Source organism: Durio zibethinus, chromosome 7 (assembly GCF_047325235.1).
Source record: "Durio zibethinus cultivar Kanyao isolate XHJ-2024 chromosome 7, ASM4732523v1, whole genome shotgun sequence".
Lineage (NCBI taxonomy): Eukaryota > Viridiplantae > Streptophyta > Magnoliopsida > Malvales > Malvaceae > Durio > Durio zibethinus.
Window position 1 is genome coordinate 19,950,427 of NC_143168.1, and position 10,507 is coordinate 19,960,933.

Below are 10,507 nucleotides of genomic sequence, written 5' to 3' on the forward strand. Positions count from 1 at the left end.
ATATTTTTAAAATGAAAGAAAGAAATAATGAGTCTAAACTTATTAAAAAACGCCATAGAAAAATCACCTATAAGTTATTTTCTCAAGTACATAATATTTTAAATTAAAATATATGATTAAATAATACTAATAATAGTATGAATTCTATAAATTGTAATTTTATAACAATATCGGTTAAATGATGAATTTTTTGTATAACTTATATTAGATATATAACTAAGTGTTCATCAAATAAAAAAATTACTCCACTTTAATTAAAAAAGAGTTCAAATATTAAAAATATATTCATTATCAATTTTAAAGTGTAAGATTTAAAATATAGTTTACCTTCAAAATATGATAATATCTTCTTATATTTATCTAAAATAAGTCATATCTTATTAATTTTAGAATTCTTTTATTTCATTATTTAACAAAAAATAATAATATTGAACCAAAGTTAATTAAGAAAAGTATTTCAATATTTAAAGAACAACATAAAAATACTATTTGATTATGATAAGATATACCTTTAAGTAAAGTGTGTTATTTAAACTCTTATTATAACATATTTTAATCAGTTATGCATATTTAGTGGCTTTTTAAGAAATCAATATTTGATATTAAAAGTAGTTTTAGTTAATACCCCTTGTAAATACATAAATAGCCATCGTTGATAATTATATCGAGATATTAATATTTCTTGATTGCTTCAAATCTTTTTCTTTAGAATATGTTTATAAATTAATATCTTTTAATTAGTAAAATTCATGTAAGTATGCATTTTTTTACTATAAAATTAAACTACAAATGATTTATATGAAATAAATAAGTACATATCAAAAGCAAATGTAAGTGATCATGAAAAAGAAAACATTATATATTTATTTTATTTCAAGCAACAAAAGCTTTTATAACAATATGGTTTCAAATTAAAATAAAGAATTTAAAATTTCAATGGCAAATAAATAAAAAAACAAGAGTTTAAATGAGTTCAACAATTATCGATTACCTCAAAAATTTATAAAATTGAAAATGAAAATCCATTACCAAAAAAGTTAAAAGAAAAAACTTGAGAAAAAGCATAAAATAGAAAAGAAAGGGAAGTACAAAATCTGATTTAATTATGATAAAAAATAATTCTCTAAAAAATTTTTTTAAAAAAAAGAAGAAATGTATAAAAAATAAATGAAGATGATAACTTAAAACCAAAAGGCTTAAAAGAAAACTTCTAAAAAAAGTCAAAATAGAGAAAGATTAAATATTTATTTTTTATTAAAATTTTAATGTAAAATTTTTGTCATATTTATTTATTTCAAACTTAAATTTATATTTTCAATTTAATTTAGGATAATGATAGTTATTTTAATTTTATTACTATTAAAATATTAAAATTATTTTATTATATTAAAATTATAAGTTGGTTAACAATTACGTGCACATAACATAGCATGTGATAGAAAACTAGTATTCTTTAATATCCTGATAAAATATCAGCATCTTATTTTTTCCTAGGATAAAGGTGGGCCTGCAATGGAGATTTCATTATCACTGTGAACTCCTGTTTCTCCTCCAAGCTCACCTCATCTCCATCAATGGCCTTCCATTCAAAGCTCCAAACCAAATTTGCCACAAAATACTCTAGATGAAGCATGGCCAAGCTGAGTCCAGGACAAATCCTCCTTCCTACACCGAATGGCATCATCTTGATTTCTTTACTTCCTGTTATATCAAACACGTCCCCAGTCTTATTGTCATTGCTTAGGAACCTCTCAGGCTTGAATGCCATTGGATCATCCCATACTTTTGGATCCCACCCCATTCCTGCTACCAGGAAATGAATGGTAGCATTCTTGGGCACCAAAAATCCTCCCAGGACCGTGTCTTCTCTCACAGTATGAGGCAGAAGAAAGTGGGCTGGTGGGTGCCTTCTTAGCCCTTCCAAGATCACTGCCTTCAGATAAGGCATCTTCTGCAAATCCTCTTCTTTGACTTCTTCCTCTCCATCTTCCATAACCCCTTTAATCTCCACGAAAAGCTTCTCTTGAACATGTGGGTATTTCACAATATTTGCCATAATCCACTGCAAAGCGGTGAAGGTTGTATCTGTTCCAGCATCGAGAAACTCAGAGATCAAACCAACAATTTCCTGTTCTGTAAGTTTCCTGTTTTCCTCTGGGTGTTGAAGATCGAGCAAAGTATCAACATACGCCAAAACACACTCGTTATCAGCTTCCTCTTTGTCCTCTTTACTCTTGCTCAGTCTCTCCTCTTTCACTTTCTTCCGAGCTCTTATCAAACGGACCAACACGTTCTGTTGATCCTCAAAGACCTGGAAGAACTCCTTCCAAAGTTTATGAAGCAAAACCCTTGTCAAGTTAGGCCAGAAATTGAGTATATTGAATCTTCCATCCACGCCTAACAGCAAACGCCGCTGAACAGTCTCAATCTCTTTAATTTGTTCTTGATTAAGCTTGTCACCAAAACACATAAGCACTAATAAGCAGAACATAGCATGTTGAAAATGATCCACCACACGAACCGGTTCTCCAGTTTTTGAGTTTGAAATTAAGGATTCTATCAGGATCTGGAGAACCCATTTCCGAGCATGAGTGTAGGATTTTATACGAGATGGATGGAGGATTTCAGCTGTAAGGTTACGCCTCAAAAGTCTCCAAGTAGGACCATAGGTAGAAGAGTTGACGTTATGTTGGTTGCAGCTTATAATCTTGCCTACGGTAGAAGCTTGAGGGCGATCAGCAAATAAAGCACCACTTTCGATTAAGGCCTGGTGGGTGAGGGAACGATCGGAGATGAAAATAGAAGGGCGAGAAAGGAAGTAGAGAGTGACCATTGGACCATGCTTTTTGTGGAGTTTCCTGAGGGCTGGTTCAAGCTCGGAAAAGGTGCTCCTGAGCAATAGGATGTTGGAGATAATGGGAATGTTAACTGGGCCTGGAGGGAGAGTTGGGGAAGGTTCTTTGCAGGCGAATGAGCGGCGGTTGAGGATAGCTCTAAGGAGAAGAGAAATGAATATGGTGATGAGGATGATGAGCCAGGCTTCCATGTTTGCTTTGGCCTTTGGGTTTGAAAGTGGAGGGAAAGTGAGAGAGTTGTGTGGCTGATAAAAAGGGGTATGGGAGGCAGAAAGTCCTTCAGTTTGTTGGCAAAAGCTTGAATAAGTGTAAAGAGGAGGAGAGAGATACGAAACCTGGTTGATCACGATAATTGGTGAAAAATGGCTAACTTTTTGTGGTGTTAGAGCTGCTCCTTAAATGATTCTTTAAATATTTTGTCTGCTTTAACGAAAAAAAAATTAATTGAATCCAAAGACAAAAGCACTCAATGCATTCATTTTGGGTTACTAATGATTGTTTCCCAAAATAATTCACCTCCTAGCATTACTTTTAATGCTTCCAATAAATTCTTTTTTCAATCTATTGTATATCTACTTTTAAAAATTTTCAAAATATTTTGATTTATTGGATAATATGTAACAATAGAATAATGGATAGCATTGATAATATATAAAATTAATATACTAATAATGCTTTAAATATAAACTTGTTTTCTTTTGCAACTAAGTTTTTTTTTTTTATTATTTAAAAATATCAATATGTAAATTGAATGATAAAAGTATATTTTATAAATAAATATGTTTTATCATAATTTATTAGATATTATTTAATTTTTATTTTTAATAATTAAAATTTTTTAAAATCACTTAATAATTAAAATTAAGTACTCCAAACTCACTTTTACATATTATTTTCTTAAAAAATATGTACATACAATTGTTTGCAAGAGTATATTGATTAATTAATTTATAATACAAATTAAAATAAATTCATAAGTTAAGATTTTAAATGACAAAATAATCCGAAACATAATATATTTAAAAATTGCACTTAAAATTTGTAAAACTAAATGAAAAAAATAGATTTGACAAAAAATAGCATAAAATCGAATCTTTTTATCCCACACTTTGACAAGTCCATATTTAAATAAAAAAATATAAATATTTTAAACGAGAACTTGACAATTCCATTAGGCTCATACAAAACAATCAGAAGGCAAGGCCCAGCGCAGCATAGGAAATAAATACTGTGATGTATAATACAGAACTTGATAGTGCTTGTTACCCACATATAAATACCATAACTCCAGAAGCAATCCTGAAAACAAAATCGAAATTTGAATTTAAAATGGAAACAAAATCGAAGAATATGAAGGGTTTTTACAGGCAGAAGAAGAACAACACAACTGAAGGCATCACCAAATCAAAATCCTCAAAGTCAACCAAAAGCCCATCTCCCAAACACGCCGCTGCTTTCGGTTCCGATATCACCCACGGCCCCGCCCTGATTTCTCATGGCGGTTCCCTCTATCTCAAAGGTCACTCTCTTTTCCCTTTCCTTTTTTCTTTTTTTTCAAAATGGATGTTTCTAGAAACTGAATGTTATTGTATTTCTTTTGGGAAACAGATGATTTTGATGAGGAAGAGCAAGTGTTCAGGCAATTTGATATGAACATGACATATGGACCATGCCTTGGGATGACGCGGCTGGCTTGTTGGTAAAGAGCTCAAAAGTTGGGTCTAAACCCTCCTCAAGGAATTGAAAATCTTTTGAAAGGTGGGAAAGTGAACTTAGAATGTTTATTTGATGGTCGTGTTTAGTTGATTTAGGTGAAATCAGTGTACAGCTTCTGGCTGTGCTTCTTGTTGGCTGTCTCTAAATGTTGTCATGGACCTGGAAATTCCGTTGGTCTTAATGCAGATGTTTTTGCCTGTTATAGTACGGGTTACTTGGCTGTTCCAAGCTCTGATATTTGGTGAATGGGAATTTGATCTTGGTTGCTTGGCTTTTGAATCTACACATCTTGAATTAGTACTCCACGATTTTGCTGGCTAATCTGGCTGGTATTTTATCGGGTTCTAGAGTACTTGTTCAGCAATACCAAATATTGAAGTTATAAAATTTGAGCTAATGCATTTGCTTTATTTGGTGAAAACTAAACTCTGATATCCAACTTCTTGCATATATGTGAGTGAAATCCCAATTCAAATCCTAATTAAAGGATAAAAAGGAAGTAGAAATGAAGATACAGCACGATAAAACAGGGCTAATAATCCTCCTCCCAGCTATGCATTTCATACCGTTTTTGAAAGCGCCAACATTATTTATTCTGTCCTGGTTTTGGATTTCACATCATCAGGTATCCATGACGACCAGAATAGCGGCAGGAGGGTACAAACTGCCTGAACTAGTAGGCCAAGAGGAAATCCAGAAAAATCGTTTCCTGTGACGCCCACATAGGATGCCAATGCAACACCAAGGTATCCACTTACTATGAATGCAAGAGCTACAGCTGACATGACGAATGCCATTAGAGACCCTTCACATCCAGGAGGACAGAGTTGTGCTATCAGAATGCTAAATGGCAGAATCTTGAAGAAGAATAGAACTTCTAAGACACCAGAGAACACTACAACATAGAGAGAGTCTGGCAACCCAATCTGTCGATAAATCCCTTTCGCAAACAATACATCTGAAATCATGAATACTGCCATTGTTACCTGAATTGCTTCAATCAGTTTCCTTGGTCGGACTGACTTTAAGCTACGATTGTAGATGACACCCCATAACAGCATTACAGCCTGACCAAACACCTTAGAAATTCCCAATACAGAGGCGTCAATCTTCAAATACTGTGTTTGGTAAAAGAACATCGTTCCTGTCAGGACTGGAATTATGGCATATGATGCAGCAAACCAGGCTATTGAGTAAGCTATCTCAGGTTTTTCCAGTGCAGCTAAAAGTTCTGAAAGCTGTTTCCTAATCCCAGCATGTGATGGATTTTTTGGAAGGTTAAGGGAGCGTTCAGGAACTGAGATAGTTAAAAAAAACTGAAGCACAAGCAGAAGTCCAAAGAAAAGGAACATTGATTGGGGCGAAAATCTGTCAATGGCAATGCCACCTAACAGGTTCCCAAGGACTCCACCAACAGAGGAAGCCGTCCAAACAAATGACTGGAGCTCACCTGAGGAAGCTGATTGAGCCTTTTTGGATTTTGCCATCTCAGCAACAATGGCATCATTAGCAACCTCAGCTATTGAAGCGCCAAGGTTACTGAGGAGAAGATATAGGCTCATTGTGAAGATTGAAAGGTTGAACTGTGAAAGGATTGCTATCGCTAGCCATGACACTGCTTGTAAGAAAGCTGCAAAAAAAAGGAAAGACTTAATTATGGACAACAAACTAGAAATCCAATTGAAGAAATAAAATAAAATAATACAGCAATGCTAAGCAAAACATGACATGACTTCTAATTTATAATCCACTTCTACTGGTATTGAACCTTGTTATTAACAAAGAAAATAATGGCTCAAAACAGCTGCAGCCAGAATGATATAATAGAATAAAGAGTAAACTCTGGCACACCATTGCCCCCTCTTAGCAACCTTTGATTAAAGATTATTGTCATCTAGACAGACCAAATAGATATCATCTAATCATAACAGACTGAATAATCAGCAAGCCATATTCAGTCTAAATAAGAGATTATATTTCCACAAAATTAAGGTATTCAGATTAATTAACAAGTTTGACATTCTCTAACTTTGGGTTCCAATGTTTAGCAGCTAATCAAATCTAAGAATTCATATTCGGTTCACTGTAAACAAAGTTTATAAAGATATTTTTCCTTGCCTAGATAAAACCTAGTTAATATATAGCCTGAAATCATTGATCTTATATTCGAATGACTGAGATAAAGCAGAAGACCTCACTGATACTTAATTGAGAGAGAGAGAGAGAGAGAGAGGGGAAAAGTAGTAAAGTACAGAACCTAATTTGCAAATTCTTATTTAATTCCAAGACTATCTGGTTTGAAGCTCAATATTTATCATATTTACATTCTTCAGCTAGTAATTAATGCCGGTCAGCAGTTACTATAGTTTCATCTGAGACTCACAATTACATCTTGCCTATAACATTTTCAATGATGTCTAATTTTAAGGAATGTTATCGCCATACAAACATACGTATTCAATTTCAACTTTCAAATCAGGACCACAAGGTTTGCTTCAGCTAAAATTATTCTATTCTTCATAGCCAATATTGTTGCCGTGGACAATCTTCATTCCAAATGAAATGCTCGAAAATGACGCTAAAAGCAACTAGAAGCACAATAACACACACACAACTACGTTTGTCAGTTGAAACGTCTCTACTTTTTCAAAGCATATTTAATCTCAACAAAAAGGCCAAAAAAAAAAAAAAAAGGGGTGAAGCAAATCCTTTTCATAAAGAAAAAGAATAACTTCCCACATTTCTAAATTTATTCAAAGAAAAAAGAGATAAAGGAGAACCACAGAGTAAAGTTCAGACCTTTCATTTGTTTTTCCTCTGCAATCACATTTTCCAGAACTAGTCTTAATATACTAAAGTCAGACCTTAGAAAATTATGCATAATAAAAAATTAATCACATTTTGCTCCAATGCCAATAATATAAATTAACAACTTAAAATTCCTCCATAAAGCCAGTATGCCTATAATCATAAAAACAAGATTTCCCATTTTCGAGAATCAAACAGTGGCATTATTGTAATAAAACAGAAAACAACAACAATGAGAAAAAGACGAGAAAAGAAATGAAAAACTTTTACCACCGATGGCGATATAAGGAACACGATGCTGGCCAGAAATATAAACGGCATCGGAGACGACACCGTGGAGGGGCTTCCCAACCATAGGGAGATTAGCAGAATTCTGAAGAATTTGAAGAGATGAAGGGTCCACTTTAACACTATCTTTCAGGAAAAAGTTAACAGCCATCCATGGAAAACACCTGAATCCTTGGATCCAATACCCGACTCCGAGAAGACTTCGGATCCAATTGGCCTTCCCTTTTCGGGTCGCCTTCCATTTCCATCTTCCGTAGCGGACACCATAATAATAATAATAATTTAGAAAAACAGGTTTATTTGTTTGTGAACTTTCTTCTTTCTTTTCTTTTCTTTTCCTTCAGGTTCTGGTTTCGTTTTTGGAAAGGGTTCTTTGGTGGCAGAGACGAAGACAGTGGCAGCGGTAGGGGTGGCGGTAGCTGTGACGATGGTTAAATCGATTTGTTTTTGTTGTACTATGTTGAATGTGCATGGAAGTTGGTGTACTAGAATGTAGTTTACAATAGGCTGTGGTTTTGTCTAGAACAAACCTTAGATAATGATAAACTACAATATCTTTATTTTTCTTCCCTTCCTCTGGATTTGGACTGACCGACTTTTTCTTCTTTGGCTTTTTGTCTTTTATTTTTTAATTTAAATAAATTATTTTTATTATTGCCTTCCTCTCAAATTATTTGAGCAATATTAATTTTTAAGGAGTTTTAAAAAAATTTTAAATTTTAATATATTTAATATTAAAATTAAAATATTTTTTATAAAATTAAAGTTACATAATTTTTAATGTTAAAAAAATAATAAAATATAATTTTAAAATATAAAAAATAAAAGTTTTAAATATTAAAACAATATAATTTTGAGATATCTCAAAAAAAAAGGTCAGAGAGAGTAAATTCATTTTTCAATTTATTTTTGGTCAATTATCGATATATTTTTTTATGGTATCTTAATTTCATTTATGATTTTTTATTTAGTTAAAACTAGAAGTTTGCTTATATAGTAGTGTCACGTATTTGAATTTGATTAAAACAAAATTAAAACTTAACTCTATTATTATTGTGTTGAGTTTTAATTTAAATAACTCAACTTATAAAGTGAGTTAAATTCGTATATTTTATTATCGATTTGAGTAACTTATAAACCTCATTAAATTTTTATATTTTAATATATATTTTTTATTATTTTAATTAAAATTTATTATTTTACCATTATATATATATTTATTCAAGTTTGAGTTCAAATATAAATGATTGAACTTGAAGTTAAATGTAAAAATTAAATTTATTTTTTATTCAATAAATAAGCTTAGTTAAATAAATTCAAGTAATTCGATTTTTAATTAAAATTTAAAAATTAAAACTCAATTTAACTTAAGCCAAATTTTAAACAATGATTTTCGAGTCAAAAAATTCATTAAAATTTGAAAATAAATTCTTAATTTTAGATTGCATAAAATTAGTTCAATGAAATTTAATTTATCATAACATGAACCTTGATATATTAAGGAATATTTTATATTTTGATAAAATTTATTGATTGGTTAATGTAATTTTTAAAATATTAACTAGAATTTATTTAAATATGTTGGGTGACATATATTTGAGAAAATGTTATTTTAATAATTCTAAAATTTGAATTTTATTTACCCATTTTTAGATTTAGTGGATACATATAATTACAATAGAAATAACAATTTATAACTTTAATTATATGCTATAAAAATTCTAGGATTTATTTTATTTTTTTAAAAATTTTGAACTATCCATTTTATTCTTCTTAAAAGGATTAAAAAGAAAATTTATAAAGAAAAAAAAGATAACGATTGAGTCATTACTTAAATATATTGTTTTCATTACCATTCGAAATCGAATATATTGTTTTCGCTACCATTTGATTTCTCTTTATTAAAAAAAATCTACAATGACGACAATTAATTCACTACTTAACCCATATGAGTTAAGTTAGGTTTATGAGAAAATGTTTTTTTTTTTTAATTTTTATTTTTTAGAAAATAGTTTTTATTTTATATTTTAAAAAAGATTTATTTGGTAAACGAAAATAATTTTTTTTAAAAAATATAAAAATAATGAAATAAATAAAATATTCAATGATATTATTATTAATGTTATTTAATTATAAATATAATATATATTTATTAATTAATGATATTAAAAAATATTTAAATATGATAACTTATAAAATACAAGGAAAAAAATAATATGCATATTTCTTATTTTCACAATTAAAAATATCTTTTTTTTTTGTTTTCGTATTTCGATTCATTTTTATTTTTAATTTCTAAAATTTTATTTTTATTTTCAAGTACCAAATACCTTTTTACTCATATTTTTTAATTTTCAAAAAATAAAAATAAAAAATAATTATATTTTCTAAAATTAAACACTACTTAATCTTTTTATTTTGTCGACCAAAGTTTGATAGTCGTGGGAAGTATAATGGAAATAATAACATTTTAAATGCACCACACATATGTGAGAGATTAGGTCTCTAACATTACTCAAGAAGAAGATTAAGCTCAAGCAAAGCTCAGAACTTCTTAATCTTATTAAAAAAATTAATTCACTTACCATTCAATTTTTTAAAGAACAATATCTTAATAACCTTGGAATTTTACTCAAAAACGAAAATAAGTCTTTAATTTTTTATTAAATGAAATTAAGGTTTCTAATTTTTATTTTATTATAACTAGAATGTTAACATTAGAAAATATTCATTTTTTTTTTATTAAAATTTTCTTAGTTGAATGATATAATTTATAAAAAATGATTGTTTATGTTTATTTGGATGAGTTAATAATAAAATTTTGAGAAAATGATATTTTA

General features: G+C 29.9%; 1 protein-coding gene and 2 pseudogenes across 3 annotated transcripts; 1 reads left to right on the top strand and 2 right to left on the bottom strand.

Moving 5' to 3' along the window:
- Positions 1–1,365: 1,365 nt before the first annotated feature.
- Positions 1,366–3,109, bottom strand: LOC111277756 (cytochrome P450 89A2 pseudogene; annotated as a pseudogene). Its single transcript, XR_016343809.1, has one exon. The product of XR_016343809.1 is annotated as a cytochrome P450 89A2 pseudogene (transcript).
- A 903-nt stretch (positions 3,110–4,012) lies between these two features.
- On the top strand, positions 4,013–4,850 carry LOC111276933 (uncharacterized; annotated as a pseudogene). Its single transcript, XR_016343588.1, has 2 exons — positions 4,013–4,374; positions 4,464–4,850. The product of XR_016343588.1 is annotated as an uncharacterized LOC111276933 (transcript).
- On the bottom strand, positions 4,411–8,247 carry LOC111277443 (putative folate-biopterin transporter 7). Its single transcript, XM_022863890.2, has 2 exons — positions 7,650–8,247; positions 4,411–6,201 (listed from the first exon to the last, which is right to left on the bottom strand). Exons 1-2 carry the CDS (start codon positions 7,816–7,818, stop codon positions 5,162–5,164), a joined length of 1,209 nt encoding a protein of 402 aa, XP_022719625.2. The 5' UTR covers positions 7,819–8,247; the 3' UTR covers positions 4,411–5,161.
- Between the last annotated feature and the right edge of the window lie 2,260 nt (positions 8,248–10,507).

Coding starts and splice junctions, on each gene's coding strand:
- LOC111277443 (XM_022863890.2), bottom strand. CDS start 7,818: ATGGCTGTTAACTTTTTCCTGAAAGATAGTGTTAAAGTGGACCCTTCA. Junction 6,202..7,649: donor TCCTTATATCGCCATCGGTG/GTAAAAGTTTTT, acceptor TTTTTTTTGCAG/CTTTCTTACAAGCAGTGTCA.